General features: G+C 35.3%; 1 protein-coding gene across 1 annotated transcript; it reads left to right on the top strand.

The window, feature by feature from the left end:
* The first annotated feature begins 16,821 nt into the window (after positions 1-16,821).
* On the top strand, positions 16,822-17,450 carry LOC120136644 (stress-response A/B barrel domain-containing protein At5g22580-like). Its single transcript, XM_039152613.1, has 2 exons — positions 16,822-16,973; positions 17,048-17,450. The coding sequence occupies exons 1-2, from the start codon at positions 16,855-16,857 to the stop codon at positions 17,244-17,246; spliced, it is 318 nt and encodes a 105-aa protein (XP_039008544.1). The 5' UTR covers positions 16,822-16,854; the 3' UTR covers positions 17,247-17,450.
* The last annotated feature ends 184 nt before the right edge of the window (positions 17,451-17,634 follow it).

The following is a 17,634-nucleotide window of genomic DNA, read 5'->3' as shown; positions in this document are numbered from 1 at the left end:
CTTCTTCTTCTTCTTCCTCTCGTATCTCCAAGCTCAAAGGTAAGTTTATAATTTCTTGATTATTTGTTGATTTAAAGGTTGGGTTATGATCACTAGATGATAATTAAGCTTAAGGAAAGTTTAATTTGTTCTTAAACAACAAGATGAAAGATATATGAGAGATTAAAGATTTTTGAGTTCTTGAATGAAATCTTGGAATAAAGTTCATTACTCATATTGGAAGACAAATTTGACTTGTCATCCACTTAATTAAGGGATATGAAGTGATGGAATTGAATTTAGAACAAGTAGAAAATTTAGTATGATTCTTGGATTTCATATGGAAGATAGAATTTTGAGTTTAAAGAAGTGATTATGGAGTAGAAGTGAGTTTAAGTATGTATATGAAAGTTAGGAATATTAAAGGAGGTGAAAGATGAAGAATTAAGCAGAAAGAGAGTGAATTCGTGCTTAAAATGTAAATTTTGGGTTGTGCATCGATGCATCTTCAATGTGCATCGATGCACTCTCAAATAAATGAACATCGAATGCAATCAGTGCATCGATGCATAAGGAGTGCATTAATGCACCTACTTAAAATACAAACATCGAATATGATTTATGCACCGATACATGAATAGTGCATCGATGCACCTGTCAAGGGATGTATCGATGCATGGTGTAGTGCATCGATGCATGCCTTTATTAAAAGATAAAAATAGCTTTCTTATTAGCCTAATGAATGATAGTTTATTATATATCAATTAGTATATTGATATGTATCAATGTATTAATATGTAGATTTAGAACGTGATCTCGTTCCGGAACAATTGAATGATTAGAATCGAGTCAAGCAAGGCTAAGGTGAGTACATATTAGAAGTATGGTACAATGGAATAAGACTTGTGATAAGTCTAATTCATATGTTGATTTTCATAGCACAATAGTTATGAACATGCATACATGATAATTATTATGATACATGCATAATGTATATATGTTCATATGATTTGATAAATGATATATGTGAAAAGACCCAAATGCACATGTGATATGATAAGTGATATGAGCTATGTGATCACAAGAGAAATGACATGAACACATGAAACATAAGAATAATGCCCATGGTATACGATATGAGAGCTATAGGTATAGTTGGCATGCCAGGAGTCGAGGGTTCTACGTGGTCCTTCGGGACATATATGTATCCTTTGGAACATTTACAGTGTCTATTGAGACATATCTGATCTACGGGAATATGTATATGGTTCTTAAGGAGTGGTCCTTCGGGACAAATACAGTCATAGGTCATTCGGGACAAATTTCATAGCCCCTAGTGGGACCCATATGAGCTGTGGTGACAGCATAGTGCACAACCTCAATGTACTCGAATACCTTAAGTTCTCAAAATTGTACATGGGCCTATAAAAGGTTATCAAAGGTAATTACATTGTTATAGTTATATGTTATCATATTATTATTGTTTACATTAAATTGTATACGACGGGATTGAATGGATAGATTGCATGTTCATATTCATACTGAATGCATTATTGTTATATTTAAATGTCTCACTAAGTCTATGACTTAGCGTGTAAGTGATTTACACGTAAGTACCAAGAATCAGGAAGAGTGGAAATAGGGTTGTAAGAACAACAGCACTGCTAGAAGATCAGATCAGAAGTAGCGGATAAAGTATGTATTTTGTCGTGTATATGGTTGGCATGTAAGAAAAGTGTTTGTTACAAATGTTCTGATCAGTTTTGTATTGTTTTGGTTAACTTGTGTAAAGTAACAATGTTATTTTAATGAAAGTTTTAAATTTCCTTGATTTTTCGTCAATAGTCAAAGTTTGAAAAGTCAATGTGACACCTCAGACTCGTATCTGGGTCGGGTACGGGTTGAGGGTGTTACATTTAATGGTATCAGAGCTACGGTTTAGTAGATTCTCGGCATAAACCGGAGTCTAGAGTGTCTTATAAAGTATTCATGCCAACAAAATAGTGAAAACTTCTGATATGATATAATAGTAAGTATGTTATTTTGCTAATAGAACGATATGGTTATGTTCTTATAGATGTCCGGACATGGTAGCTCTAGAAGTGAAACAGGAGATGATAGGCCCGCTGAAAGTAGTAATTCACCTGCCCTGGCCAGGCAAGGTGAAGAACAGGCACCTTCTGGAGTGCCTGTAACTGATCAAGATGTGTTCTTTAGAACATTAGATGCGGTATTGTCACGTTTCCAACCTCCTGCTACTTCAACTCCGAGAAAGAATGTTGCAAAGGAGTTGAAGGGTTTAGGAGCTCCAGAGTTTAAAGGTGAAGCTGAGGAAGGTCCTATTGTTACAGACCTTTAGCTTAATGATGTAAAAATTATGTTAGATGGTCTCCACTGTTCTAATGTAGAGAAGTTAGATGGAGTGATCTCCTTGCTTCGTGGGCAAGCGAGATTTTGGTGGACAAACGTCACTCTGAGAATGACAAGTGATGAAGTGACCTGGTCCTTGTTCTTAAAAGAGTTCAAAAACAAATATATAGGAGACCAGTTTATCAGGCAAATTAAACAAGAATTTTTGAACTTGAAGCAATTGGACCGCACTGTATATGAGTATGAGTGCGAATTTAATAAATTAAGTCGCTTTGCAGCAGAGTTAGTGCCTACAGAGAAAGAGGCTTGCGAGTGGTTTGTTAAGGGCTTACACCCAAGTTTAAAAGAGATGCTGATAGTGTTGAACTTATCCTCGTTTCAAGAGGTATTAAATCGTGCTAAAGCCCTAGAGAGAGCTCAAAATGAAAGGTTTTGGGAATCAAAGAACCTAACCATCTAAAAGAACTGGGGCTTCATCAAGTTTTGCACCACCTAAGAGAAGTAGAGATTTTGATTTCCGATCTCAAGCACAATCAGAGTTGTTGGCATCCGTTGCAAGGGAATCAAATCAGATGAGAGCTAGACAGACTCAATTTGTAGGGTCTGGTGATGGACTAGCACAGCAGAGTCAAATTAGACAATGTAAAATTTGTGGAAGAAGCCATAGCGGAACGTGTAGGGTAGTTACTGGAGCTTGTTTCCGATGTGGTGAAGTGGGATATTTCATGAGAGATTGTCCATTGGGGACAGAAGAACCAGTACAGTCGGAGCGATCTGCTTCGATGTCTCAGAGGAGAAGAGGTAGAGGAAGAGGTAGAAGTCAACCTGAATCCTCTACTCAAAAGGAAATACGCTCCACTGCTCGAGTGTATAATATGAATACTAATGAAGATTTTGATGATCCAGAGATTATAACAGGTATTTTTTATTATGTAATAGATATGTTATGATATCGATTGATCTGGACTTGCATATTTATATATTAGTAGTGAATTGATGTGAGAATTGAGAATTCAATTAGAAGTTATTTATAGTGATGTGGAATTGACAAATTTATTAGGGTACAGTGTTGGGATAAATAAGATATATTGAGAATGTTCCATTAGAATTTAGAGAATTGAATTCCCTGTTAAATTAATGGAATTACTATTCAAATGATTTGAAGTAAGATTGAAAATTGTAGAATTAGAGGATCTTTATCGTTCTGAAATAAAGTAGTTTCTTTACTTCAGTGACAAGATGAGGTAGAAGGAATGGGTGTTATTAGGGGAATATTAAAAGAATAAGTGATGGATACTATTATGTTAGGAAAATTGGAAAATATGTGCATCAGTAATCGGTTTATAAGACAAAGGTAAATGGAATGTTTGAATGCAAACCAAGGAAATTGTATTATGAAAAAGTGAGAATAAAGGTTTGATAAGTTAAGGAAATGGAGGACGGATTATTTTTGATTGGGAAGAATGTATAGTATATGAATGGTTTGATGGTGGGGTATGTTTTATTTGAAGAAAGGAGTTGAATAATAAAGTGGTATGATAGTGATTTATAAAGGAGTAATAGATAAAGAAATTAAATGAAAAGGGTGTAAAGTGTGAATTATAAGTGGATATGAAAGTAAGGAAATGGTAGACGGTGTTATGAAAAGATTGTTTGATTCTGTAAAATGTATATTTAATCAAATTTGAAGAAGAGTTAAGGTGGTGCTTTGGTCAAATGATGATGGAATAAGAGTTTGAGTTATGGTTATAAGGTAATTAGAGATTAATGAAGAAATAGATTGATTTATGATATAAAGTGATGAGAATGGAGGAAAAAGTAAGTCATTGGTTGGAAATTGATTTTCAACGGAGGCAAAAGTAAGTCATTGGTTGAAAATTGATTTTCAACTGTCAAAAGTAGGTGTATAACCAAATAAGAGAAAAGATCGAAATGGATTGAGTTACTTGGAACAATTGAAGGCAAATCATTAGTTGCAATTGCGTAAGGAATAAAGTGGAGACAGCAGCACGAGAATATTAAAAGATATATTCTTATTAATATGTTCAGTGAAAATTCGAGGACGAATTTTCTTTAAAGGAGGGGAGATTTGTAACATCCCGAAATCCGAGTCAGTGACTAAAATGAGAATTTTTGAAATTTGGTGATAAAAGTAAAATAGTTTAATAGTTTAATGACTTATTGGAAATATAGTTGAAGGTTGTTTGGTAATTATTGAATGAATTAAAGGGCAAATTGGTAATTTGATAAGAAATATATTTTTCCCCTTTTATGAGAATGAAACACGTGGGGGAAAAGAAAGAGTTATCTGGGAAACTCTCTTCTTCTTCTTCTTCCTCCCGTATCTCCAAGCTCAAAGGTAAGTTTGTGATTTCTTGATTATTTATTGATTTAAAGGTTGGGTTATGATCACTAGATGATAATTAAGCTTAAGGAAAGTTTAATTTGTTTTTAAACAACAAGGTGAAAGATATATGAGAGATTAAAGATTTTGAGTTCTTGAATGAAATCTTGGAATAGAGTTCATTACTCATATTGGAAGACAAATTTGACTTGTCATCCACTTAATTAAGGGATATGAAGTGATGGAATTGAATTTAGAACAAGTAGAAAATTTAGTATGATTCTTGGATTTCATATGGAAGATAGAATTTTGAGTTTAAAGAAGTGATTATGGAGTAGAAGTGAGTTTAAGTATGTATATGAAAGTTAGGAATATTAAAGGAGGTGAAAGATGAAGAATTAAGCAGAAAAAGAGTGAATTCGTGCTTAAAATGTAAATTTTGGGTTATGTGCATCGATGCACTCTCAAATAAATGAACATCGAATGCAATCAGTTCATCGATGCATAAGGAGTGCATCGATGCACCTGCTTAAAATACAAACATCGAATAGGATTTATGCACCGATGCATAAATAGTGCATCGATGCACCTGCCAAGGGATGTATCGATGCATGGTGTAGTGCATCGATGCATGCCTTCATTAAAAGATAAAAATAGCTTTCTTATTAGCCTAAGGAATGACAGTTTAGAATATATCAATTAGTATACTTATATGTATCAATGTATTAATATGTAGATTTAGAACGTGATCTTGTTCTGGAACAATTGAATGATTAGAATCGAGTCAAGCAAGGCTAAGTTGAGTACATATTAGAAGTATGGTACAATGGAATAAGACTTGTGATAAGTCTAATTCATATGTTGATTTTCATAGCACAATAGTTATGAACATGCATACATGATATTTATTATGATACATGCATAAAGTATATATGTTCATATGATTTGATAAATGATATATGTGAAAAGACCCAAATGCACATGTGATATGATAAGTGATATGAGCTATGTGATCACAAGAGAAATGACATGAACACATGAAACATAAGAATAATGCCCATGGTATACGATATGAGAGCTATAGGTATAGTTGGCATGCCAAGAGTCGAGGGTTCTACGTGGTCCTTCGGGACGTTTATGTATCCTTTGGAACATTTATAGTGTCTTTTGAGACAGATCTGATCCACGGGAATATGTATATGGTTCTTAAGGAGTGGTCATTCGGGACAAATACAGTCATAGGTCCTTCGGGACAAATTTCATAGCCTCTAATGGGACCCATACGAGCTGTGGTGACAGTATAGTGCACAACCTCAATGTACTCGAATACCTTGAGTTCTCAAAAATGTACATGGGCCTATAAAAGGTTATCAAAGGTAATTACATTGTTATAGTTATATGTTATCATATTATTATTGTTTACATTGAATTGTATACGACAGGATTGAATGGATATATTGCATGTTCATATTCATACTGAATGCATTATTGTTATATTTATATGTATCACTAAGTCTACGACTTAGCGTGTAAGTGATTTACACGTAGGTACCAAGAATCAGGAAGAGTGGAAATAGGGTTGCATGAACAACAACACTGCTAGAAGATCAGATCAGAAGTAGCGAATAAAGTATGTTTTTTGTCCTGTATATGGTTGGCATGTAAGAAAAAGTGTATGTTACAAATGTTATGATCAGTTTTGTATTGTTTTGGTTAACTTGTGTAAAGTAACAATGTTATTTTAATGAAAGTTTTAAATTTCCTTGATTTTTCGTCAATAGTCAAAGTTTGAAAAGTCAATGTGACACTTCGGACTCGTATCCGGGTCGGGTACGGGTACGGGTTGAGGGTGTTACAATTATTAGAAACCCAATTGGCGTCACAATATCCTTCTAGCATCACAGGATAGCCTACAAACTCAAGTCTCTAATCCATCATACCCTTAAGGTACTTAAGTAAACGACAAAGTGCAACCCATTGTTCACGACTTGAGTTGTGAGTATATCTACTAAGTATGCTCACAGCTTAGGTAATATTAGGCCAAGTATAGTTCATTAAAAACACGAGGCTCCCAATTATCTTAGCATATTCTGTTTGGGAAACGATACTTCCTTTATCTTTAAAGAGATGTATGTTAGGGTCATAAGGAGTTCGAACAGGGATGACGTCAAAACCGTCGATTTTCTTTAACTCTTTCTCAATATAATTTTCTTGATTCAAAGAAAATCCCTTTATAGTTTTAGTAACTTTGACTCCTAAGGTTACGTCGACTTCTCCCAAATCGGACATCTCAAATTTAGTAGACAAGAAATCTTTTGTTTCGTTAATAGACTCAATATTAGTATTGAAAATCAACATGTCATCAACATATAAACTTATGATGATGCAATCAACACCAAACATCCTCGAATACACACATGCATCTGAGCCATTCAAAGCAAAACCAAAACTAAGGATAGTTTTATAAAATTTCTCGTACTACTGTTTAGGAGCTTGCTTGAGGCCGTAAAGTGACTTTTTGAGTCTACATACGTTGTCTTCCATACCAGGTGCCTCAAAACCATCGAGTTGCTCCATATAGATCTCCTCATCTAAATCTTCGTTCAGAAATACATTTTTTATATCCATTTGATGTACTTGTAACTTGTGATTGGAGGCTAATGCAAACAATGCACGGATCATTGATATTTTAGTTACGGGATAGTAAGTATCGAAGAAGTCTTGACCAAATTTTTGCATGAACCCTTTGACTACTAACCTTGCCTTGTACTGTTGGATTGAACTATCTGGTCTGAGTTTTTTTTTCAGAATACTCACTTTTTGCTGATTGGTTTTGAATCCTTTAGGCAAGTCAGCAAATTCCCAAGTATGAAATATTTGAGCTATAAGATCAGAAAGAGAATCTAAATCATTTATCTTAGAAATAAAGGAAGTCATGAAATCTGGTCCAAAAGAGGTTTCAACACTTTGTCTCTTACTTCTTTTAGGCTCGAAAACGATTTTTCAAAAGTCTTAGTAGGTACACTAGAAGAAGTGGATGGAATGTTTTATATTGTGTTTCTTCATTTAGTTTAGATTTCTTTAAAGGAAAAAAATCTTCAAAGAAAATGGCATCTCTCGACTCACAAATAAAATAGTCTTGCAGAAGCATGAACCTATATGCCCACTATAGCATACCCTTTGAACACTACATCAACGATTTTATGTCCGATGGTGGACTTCTTAAAGTTTGGTAAGCCCACTTTAGCCAAACACCCCCACACTTTCAAGTATTGCAAATTTGGAGGATATCATTTCCACAACTCATGTGGGGTAGAATCTAATTTCTTGTGAGGTACTCGGTTCAAAATATGATTTGACGATAGAATGGCTTCTCCCCATATGTTTTCAGACAACCCATAACTTATCAACAATGAATTTATCATCTCTTTTAAAGTTCTATTTTCCCTCTCGGTTATACCATTTTGTTAAGGAAAATAGGGAATGAAAGTTTCATGAATTATGTCATTCTTCTCACACACATCTTTTAAGAAATTTGGTCCTTATTCACCACCTCTATCGGATCTAACCTATTTAATTCTCCTATATAATTAATTCTCAACTTTTGCCTTATAAATAAGAAAGAGGTTCTTAGTTTTTTTTAGTTATAAGGAGATATACTTTTGTGTATCTCAAGTAATTATCCACAAAAGTGATGTAGTCATGTTTTCCTCCCTTACTTTCAGTGTTTCTAAAGTCTGCTAAATCAGTATGTATAAGTTCTAACAGTTCAGTCTTTCTCTTAGAAACAACCTTAAAGTGAGGTTTAGCATGCTTGGTTTCTACACAAATTTCACATTTATTAAAGCTAGTTATGTCTATTTATTAAAGCTAGTTATGTCTAGTTTAGGCAGAATTGTAACACCCCAATTTAGGGGCTAGATTTAAGAAATTATAAGTGGATAATTTAATTGGTATTTTTGGAAGAAATTGGGGATTAAATTGTAAAATCGTAAAGTTAGCAGGCCATTTTAAGAAGTGCAGGAAGTTCAGTGACTAAACTCATGGTTTACCTATTTTTCTTTTAGAGATAATATAAACCCCCATTTCCCGTATCATTCAGTAGAAAATTCTCAGTTTTCCCTCTCAAACAACCCTCCTTTCAACTCCGATCTACTCGCAGTCCGGCCTTCGATCGACGAGCCGAAACCACCATCGTGTTCGTTGTCAACCGAGGAACAAAACCCCTCAAACCTTTTGTCGTGAATCGTTGCCGTTCGTCGTTAATTTCAGTCGGAAATATTGTCGGTAATAACTCGATTTTAATTGGTTTTCTGTCGATTCACGACAATCCGATCGTCCGTTTATGACACCTCTCGCACCATCGTGTTCCTTGTATCGTTCCGAGTCCACCGGTGTTCTCCGTTTCTCCGTCGTCGGTGGCGCGTGGAGGGGTGAGACCGTCAAAGTTTCCGACGTTTTGGAATAGAGCTCTCCGCCGTTCAAAATTATGAACCGAGCTTTGTAAGTGCCTCAAAATCGCTTAAAATAATTTTTAGGAATTTTCCGAGAATTTTCCGACATCGTAGTACTGTTCACACGCCACACGCGCCACCTCCGAGAGTGCGCATCGTCTGGGTGATAATTTAGTAATTAATTTATGTTTGGGTGTTATTTGCGTAAAATCTGGGTGTTAGATTGGTAAATATTTGCAGAATGTGGCTAATTTGGTAATTAATTTCTGTTAGGGTGATATTTGTGTAAAATGGTCGACTGTTGACTGTTGACCGGCGTTGACCACAATTGACCAAAACTTTGATTGGCTTTGACCGGGCATTAAATGACATTTGACGTTGACCGAGTATACCTATCCTGACATTTTTTGACGTTCCGAATCTGATTCCGCAGTCCGTTTTTCAAAATTTGGACCCAAAAGCCTTGAAATTGCCAGTCAAACCCGTTGACTTTGATTTTGACCGAAAATTCTAAATTTTTGAAAAGTCATATTTTATGCTTTTGACGTCCTGAATCCGAATCCGAAGTCCGTTTCGCTAAATTCGAACCCGATAAGCTATTTTTGACTGATTTATCACCCGATTCGATTCGTTTATCGCAATTAAGCTCCGTTTTTTATATAATTTATGTTGATATGTATCTGAGGAATTATTGGAAGTTGAATTAAAGATCAAAGGCGTTCGAATGGAATTTTATAATCGATCAGTATTGCACGAAAATCGAGGTAATACTTTACTACCTCTTTATGCTTTATGGAACATGTGGATATTGGTAAATGCATGATTAAGATAATGTTGGTCTCATTTGTGTAGTTAATTGGTTTCTGCATTCAATCTGAATATGGTAAAAGGGTTCAGTAATTGATTATGGTTTAGATGATTTTTATAAGAAATTGAGGGATTGTTAGAATTAAATTACAAGTTCTGTGCTTAGTGATAAAGAAATCAACATGGATTTGTAACTTATAGTTTATTTCATCAAAGGTTAAATGTTAAAGGTACTTGGATGGAAAATTATGATAATACTCTGGTAGGGTAAAATTATGAAAATACCCTTAAGTTGTAAGATGTCAAGAATTGTCCCTGGAAGTTTATTAATAACTCTGAAATGATATATTGATATGATAAAACTACATATGTGCTTAAGAAATGCTAGATTTTTCTTACGAAATACGGATAACCGGTTTTTAACCCCTAGAGGGTTTGTGCAAGATATTAGAATTCTATTAAGGAATCATTTCAAGATAAGAGAATGTTCGGTAAAGCAATTGATCATAGGATCTCTAAATTATAATTATTTTCGTTAAGAGCTAATATTGAAATTATCTGGTTAAGAAATTACAGAAATGCCCTTGAGAGGTAAAATAGTCCTAGTTAACCTTGAATGAGAAAATACTTTGAGGATTCGTACTTAACTCGATTAAGTACAAATTTGATTATTAAGATCCTGACTTAGTTCAGGAAAATTCTTGATTTTCCGTTTGTAAAATCTGAGAAGACACTTGACCCAGAAATATCCGAGTTATGAGTAAATACCTGAAGAATAATTTGTCGGGGTGTTCTGTTGTCATAATTGTTCGAAATGATTGAAATAAATGATAAGATTGAATTTAATAGTAAGATCGGACGGAAGGAAATGATTGAAATACGCTGAATCGGTAAAATGACCAAAATACCCTTGTAATGGAAATGACCCAAGAATACCACCAAGCTCAATAATGATTGGATATCTTCGAGCTCTGAAATAAATGGAATAAAAATGAACACCAAAATTACCAAGATACCCTTGTGTCCTATTATAAGTAAATGCCTTGGATTAATTAAGGAATCCAAATAAGCATAGGTATTGGACTACCTTTAAAAAGTTATGGAACACAGCTTAGGTAAGCCGATCAACTTTAATGATATGTCAGTACCTGAACGTCATAGATATTACTTGAGTGTGTGTTCGTCTACTCAAGTTTAGCTCGATGATAATTTTGAAAGTATTCAGCTCAGCTCAACTCTAGATCGCATTCAATATTAAGAATTGGACGATTGTTCGACAAATAAACCACGAAGACCAAATTAAACTGAATGAAAATACAATATGTATTTGGAATTCAGAAACGTCTGAATTACTCTGAAAAAATCTGAAGTAACAAGAATAGACATGATTGTTAAATAAACTAAATAACCTCAATGAATGAGGATTAAATAAGTGATTTGGATGAGTCTGGAAATACTGTTGAACTTACATGATGAATTGTCTTTATGGGTTATGAACCATGAATCAAGTATGTCTGTATTTCCTGATATCATTGAAACATGGAAATGAAATAAAGACAATTGGGAGATCTATTCAGCGATGATTATGGGGATGATCTATGGATCTGTAATATGGTATTAAAGAGTGAATACACTGGAAGGATAATGAATTGACTAGTTGACATGCATCAGTTTGGGAGTTATGTAACTGGAGTTGTTTGATAATACGATCGATAGTCATAGATTGTAAATAACTTGAATCTTCGATTCTATATTTTCATCTAAAATCACTTCGGTCATGTTTAAAAAAGCAAGTAACGCAGAAGGAAAAGATTCTGAATACCTCATTTGGTTCAATTGGGCTGAAATCCTATGAGTTCAAAGTATATTCCTGAATACCCCTGATTGATTGGGTAATGGAATCACTCACAGTAAATCTGAATTTAGAATTATTATATATAAAGGTTCATGAACGTTTTCCTAATGCACATAGAAACTTAGTGGAATTCTAAAGTATCAATCTGAAATGTCTGATTAGATCGGTTAGAAATCGATTCTCTTCAATAAGATCTTATTACTGGAATCCGATCAAATTGTACAAGTTCATGTTATCCATATTGATAACTACAAATACATCTAAAAATATTTGGATTCTCTAGTGTGTTCCTTATATTTTGAAAATTGTTTTATTGTTTTATCATATGGTACACTGAAATCTATGGTTACTGTTTTATGGATGCACCGACTTAACGGTGATGGCTTATGGATTTGTATCATTGTATAAATTGTATCTTGGAGATACAGATTTGTAAAGTACAGCTCTGATCAAGCTGGAAAATTTTTATGGACCTAATGTGACTCTTAAGTAGGCTCTGCGGCCCTGAGATCATTCTCGAGTAGGCCCTACGGCCCTAAGATGTGTTCTTAGGTAGGCCCCACGGCCCCGAAATCTATATTGGGTAGGCTCTCAGGCCCTAAGATGTTCCCTTAGGTTAACTCTTTGTAAAATACGAGTTTAAAAAGCTCCACTACAGTATGGTTTATGGGATTTTACTGAACTATCATTTGATTAGTGTACCTATTATGATTTTATCGTACTGATGGAACACACTAGATATCCTATTCGACCTCATGAAAATGTGACTGTATGAAAGGTTTCTTTTAAACTGAGATTCATGGATTCTACTCGATGAACTACTAATGGAACCCCAGATTATTCCGCAATTGGTATACATTTGATTCAATAAGGAAATTATGGCTTCCCATTTATCTGCATGTCATGTAGCATCAACTGGTAGTTCTGTATTACTGAGCTTTCCGAAGCTCACTCTATTACTCACCATTGCAGGTTAAAAGAATTGTACCAGTGCATCTATCGATTTCAGTAAGGGAACTCTTCCGGCGTTATTTGCAGAGTATGGTACATGTGATTAGGGGGCATGTAATTGTATTTTGATTTATAAACGAGTCTGGAAATCTGTTTTATTTCTACATACTGATAAATCATTTTATAAGTTACATATTTTAATAAAAGTTTTAAATTTTCCGCTATTTTTACAGTGGGTCGCTCCGGTGGCCCAAATGTGACACCCCGGATCGGATCTGGTTACCAACATCGGTCTGTGGGGGTTACAAGAATATTCATTTTGATCAGTTTCTTTAAAGATTGAATATTCACATGTCCTAATCTAGCATGTCATATAGGGGTGTGCAAAATTACCCGACTTGGTTCACCCGACCCGCCGACCCGACGACCCGGATCTAAAAAAACTGGGTAATTCTCTAAAAAAAAATTACCCGGTCGGGTCGGGTACCCGGCCCGACATTTCCCGGGTCGGGCCCGGGTCACAAAATCTAGTTTTTCCGGGTACCCGGTTACCCGAGTACCCGATTAGTTTTTATTTATTTTTTTATTTTTTTATATAAAATTATATAAAATATAATGAATTATTTATATTATGATTATTATATTTTGTATTTCGAACTTTTAAATTTTATGTTCGGATATTAGAGTATGTAATTCAAAGTTTCGAACATTTAAATTTGTGTATATATTTTTTAAAATTAATAATTTGAAAATTAAAAATTAAAAACCGGGTATCGGGTACCCGATTACCGGGTACCCACAAAATCCGGGTACCCGATTACCGGGTACCCGTAATATCCGGGTCGGGACACGGGCCGAGAAATTGTCGACCCGGAAGTTCCGGGTACCCGGATTTGCACACCCCTAATGCCATATATCAACAGATTCAACAGTGTAAGCAGAAATGGTAGGTTTGTTATCATTAAGTTAAGTTTATATGACAAATAAACCTTTGTTCAAAAAATCTTTCCCAACATAATCACCATTTTGAGAAAGTATAAGTTTATCTGCCTCAAAAACTAACTTAATGTCTGCCTTATTCAAAAGCCTACCACTTATTAAATTTCTACATAGGGAAGGTACATACATGATATTATTTAGGGCTAAAGTTTTACCAGAAGTCAGCTTGAGTAAAATCTTGCCTTTGTCTAGCACTTCAGAGTTGCTGGAGTTCCTCATATACACACGTTCATCTTCTTCCCTATCCTCGAACTCGGTGAAAAACTCCCTTGTTGTGCAGAAATATCTGGAAGTGTCGGTGTCAACGATCCATTCAACATTGTTCTCCACTAGATTCACCTCTGAAACCATTACCGCGATGACATCAACATTGTTCTTCGTAACGTTCAACTGTGGTATGTTCTCATTCTGGCGGTCTGAACGGTGTTGGCACTGGTAAGCTGCGTGGTCAACTTGATCGTACACATAACACTTGATAGACTTGCCTTTAGCTTTGGACTTCTCTGGATTCTTGAATGGTGCCCTTTTGCGGCTTGGTCTTCTTTTTCTGATTCCTCTTTTTCGCATTATTTTTATACTTAGACCCTGAGGCAACACCAGATTCAACTAAGTTAGCTTTAAAGGATAAATTACCAATAGAGTTAGTAACCTTATCCTTTAACCGGTTAGCCTCTTCTATTTTAATGTGGCCCACCAGCTCCTTAAGTGAAATGTCCCTCTTTTTATGTTTAAGAGAGTTACAGTAATCGGATCAGGACTTGGGAAACTTCTCGATTAGGACGTTAGCTTGCAGTACTTTGCACATTTGCATTCCTTCAGCTAAGATGTCGGAGACCGTATTTTCATAATCATGGACTTGGTCTATAATAGGCTTGATGTCAGTCATCTGAAACCTCAACTACCCGCTAACGACGTACTTCTTGATGCATGCATCATCAACTCCATACTTTTTCTCGAGGGCATCTTATATAACTTTGGCATTTTTTCTTTGAGGAACATGTCGAAGAGCTTGTTCGACATGTGGCTTAGGAGTTGGCCTCGCACCGTCTTGTTTTCTTTTTCATACTTCTCAGCAGCAGTGACTAAGTGACTAAAGCAACAACAACATCAGACGGAGTGTCATCACCACCAACAACAATTTCAGTTGAAGTAGTCCATGGAGTAGGTGGTGGCGGCTTTAGCAGCACGTAATCGAGATCAAGTTGCTCGTAGAACATGAGAAATTACTGGGACCACCTTCGATAATTTGAACAATCGAATCAATCGAAACCGTGCCATGGTGATAACCACTGCCTTATAAACAAATTCACCCCGAAGTGTTTAATCACTGCTACAGGCGGATTGTCCCCCGAGGTTAACACGGTCATTCCGAAATTCCATACACCTAAAAATAGAGTGAACTGCCTGTAGTACTGCTCCTTTGAATCACCAAATAAAACTCTAAAAACTTAGGAAACTTTGAGTGTTGAGAGAGATGTGAGAATTGGGAGTGAATTGGTGAGTTGAGAAGCTTATGAAACTCTTTATTTATAGGCTTTACGTTAAGGGTAAAATGGTCCAACAAAAATCAAATATAAATTTGGCATCAAATCAGTCCAGGTTCGTGCAATAACTCTCAGCCATTTGTAACTTCAGATAGAATCTGCGTGGACATGTTGAAGCCACATCGACGCAGGAGATTGCCCCTTATTCTCTATCACTCAACAAGGAATGGAAGAATGCACACTATAAATACCCAAGTCAGTGGTATTTCCTACTCAACATGAGATAGTGTACTTTTCGCGTTACCAACAAGAGAAACACAACAAGAGGTAAACATGTCAGCTAAATAAACATAAATTGTAGCTTTTGCACCATCCTTTTTCTTCACCATTTGTCTCTAACCTACAATACCTCAACTAATGCTCCAAAATGTACTAAGGAGTAATAATTAGATTTTCAGTAGTTATATAATACAAGTATATATATGACATCAAAATCTATGATAAAGTACACAAACGATCCTTCGACTATAAGGTACTATTTTAATAAATCCCTTAACTATTAAAAGTTATAAAATGATCATCTGACTATAAAATGTTACTTTGTTAAGTCTCTCGACTATTAAAAGTTACTAAATGGTCACACGACTATTCAGAAAAATTGCTCTCGTGGGATAGTGAAAAACATTATTCGCTCATATAGAGCCTTTCCGGATTTATTTTCTGATCTGATGTGAATGCTACAATGCTCGTCGGAAGACGTCGGCAACACAATGCGTCTTCGAGAAGACGCAACGACCACAATGCATCTTCAGCTTTGTTCTTATGGTAATTTTGGCATTCCAAATACGTAAAAAATGGGAAAGAATGGGGAAGACGCATTGTGTTTTTGAAGTCTTCCCTGAAACTATAACGATCACATCATCTTAATTATTTCTTGCAAGAAATAATTATGGCGAGTCTCTATGCGAGCGAATAAAATCGATTTACATATCAATTAACTATGCGAAAATGATATAATTAGTTGGATGATAATAAAGTTTAAAATTATAAAGATTAGACCCTTTCCCCATTAATTTGTCATTTAATTTCTTATACTACTTTAACAAAAATCTAAACAAATCTTTGGGAATTGACTAATCAAATAATTACAAAATGCTATGTGACAAAAAAATGCAATCGTGGAGGAAATTAATGGAGTCTTGTCTTTCCATTCAAGCTTTGCTTCACTAATCTCAAACTCTCAAGCTAAACAGTTGAAGAGAAAGTGGAACTATACGCAAAAGCAAAAAAGCAAAAGGAAGACGACACTGGCTGACTGTAAAGTCTCACCCCCACCATATGCGAGACTGTACATCTCCATATATTGAGCTGCAGGCTGCTTTCCTAAATCCGTAATTACGATAAACATGACAAGATCGAAATACATCCGACATTATAATCTTAGCGTTTGTACCATGGATACAGATGGTGAGATTAGGGGTAGTGGTGTTTTGTCACACCGGATGGATTGGAAACTGTGGAAGTTGACACACAAATAATTGTGGTCTGTATAAATATGTGACGTTCTAAACCTCAAAACTCTACAAGAGATACAAGTGGAGGAACACAGCAATGGCAGGGTTCAAGCATCTTGTTATTGTTAAGTTTAAGGCCGATTGTCCGGTCGACGACATACTCAAAGGAATGGAGAAGCTGGTTTCGGAGATCGACGCCGTCAAATCATTCGAATGGTATGCTTTTCTTTTCTTTTTTAAGGTATTGTCTCAGGGAAACATGGATTTTGCATTAGCCTGTTTTCTTGCAGGGGACAAGACATTGAGAGTGAAGAGATGCTTAGACAAGGGTTTACACATGCCTTCTTGATGAGTTTCGACAGCAAAGCGGAATATACTGCGTTTGTGGGACATCCAAGTCATGTTGAATTCTCTGCAACGTTTTCTGGCGCCATTGACAAGATTGTGCTCCTTGATTTCCCTTGTGTTGTTGCAAAGGCTTCGGCTTGATTGATGATTTTCGACAATGCATAGATCGGCTTCTGTCGTTTGTTATGTCATTATCTCTTGTATTTGTGCATCTATGTGTTATGGTTTGTAATTTCTGAACAATCTGAATTTGTCTTATGTTTTGTGTTCGAATATTTAAAGACGCACAGTAAGGTAAGAGTTGGTGATACAAATAATAAGGTAAGAATCGTTTGATTGGGTTCAGTTCTATGTATGTTTCTTTTAAACACAATCCTACTGATAAAATATTTTATAAAAAATTATATTTTACTATTATTAACCATTACATAATATTTTATAAATATTGGTTAATACTTCTGAGTATTCGAATAGCAGATGAAGTAATTTTATTTTCTCATATGATGGAAGAAATAAGTTGAGAAAGGGA

The sequence above is a fragment of the Hibiscus syriacus genome, unplaced genomic scaffold (genome assembly GCF_006381635.1).
Source record: "Hibiscus syriacus cultivar Baekdansim isolate YM2019G1 unplaced genomic scaffold, ASM638163v2 tig00110634_pilon, whole genome shotgun sequence".
In the NCBI taxonomy this organism is placed as follows: Eukaryota; Viridiplantae; Streptophyta; class Magnoliopsida; order Malvales; family Malvaceae; genus Hibiscus; species Hibiscus syriacus.
Note: the sequence above shows the minus strand (reverse complement) of the source record. Positions and strands in the feature narration are given on the sequence as shown.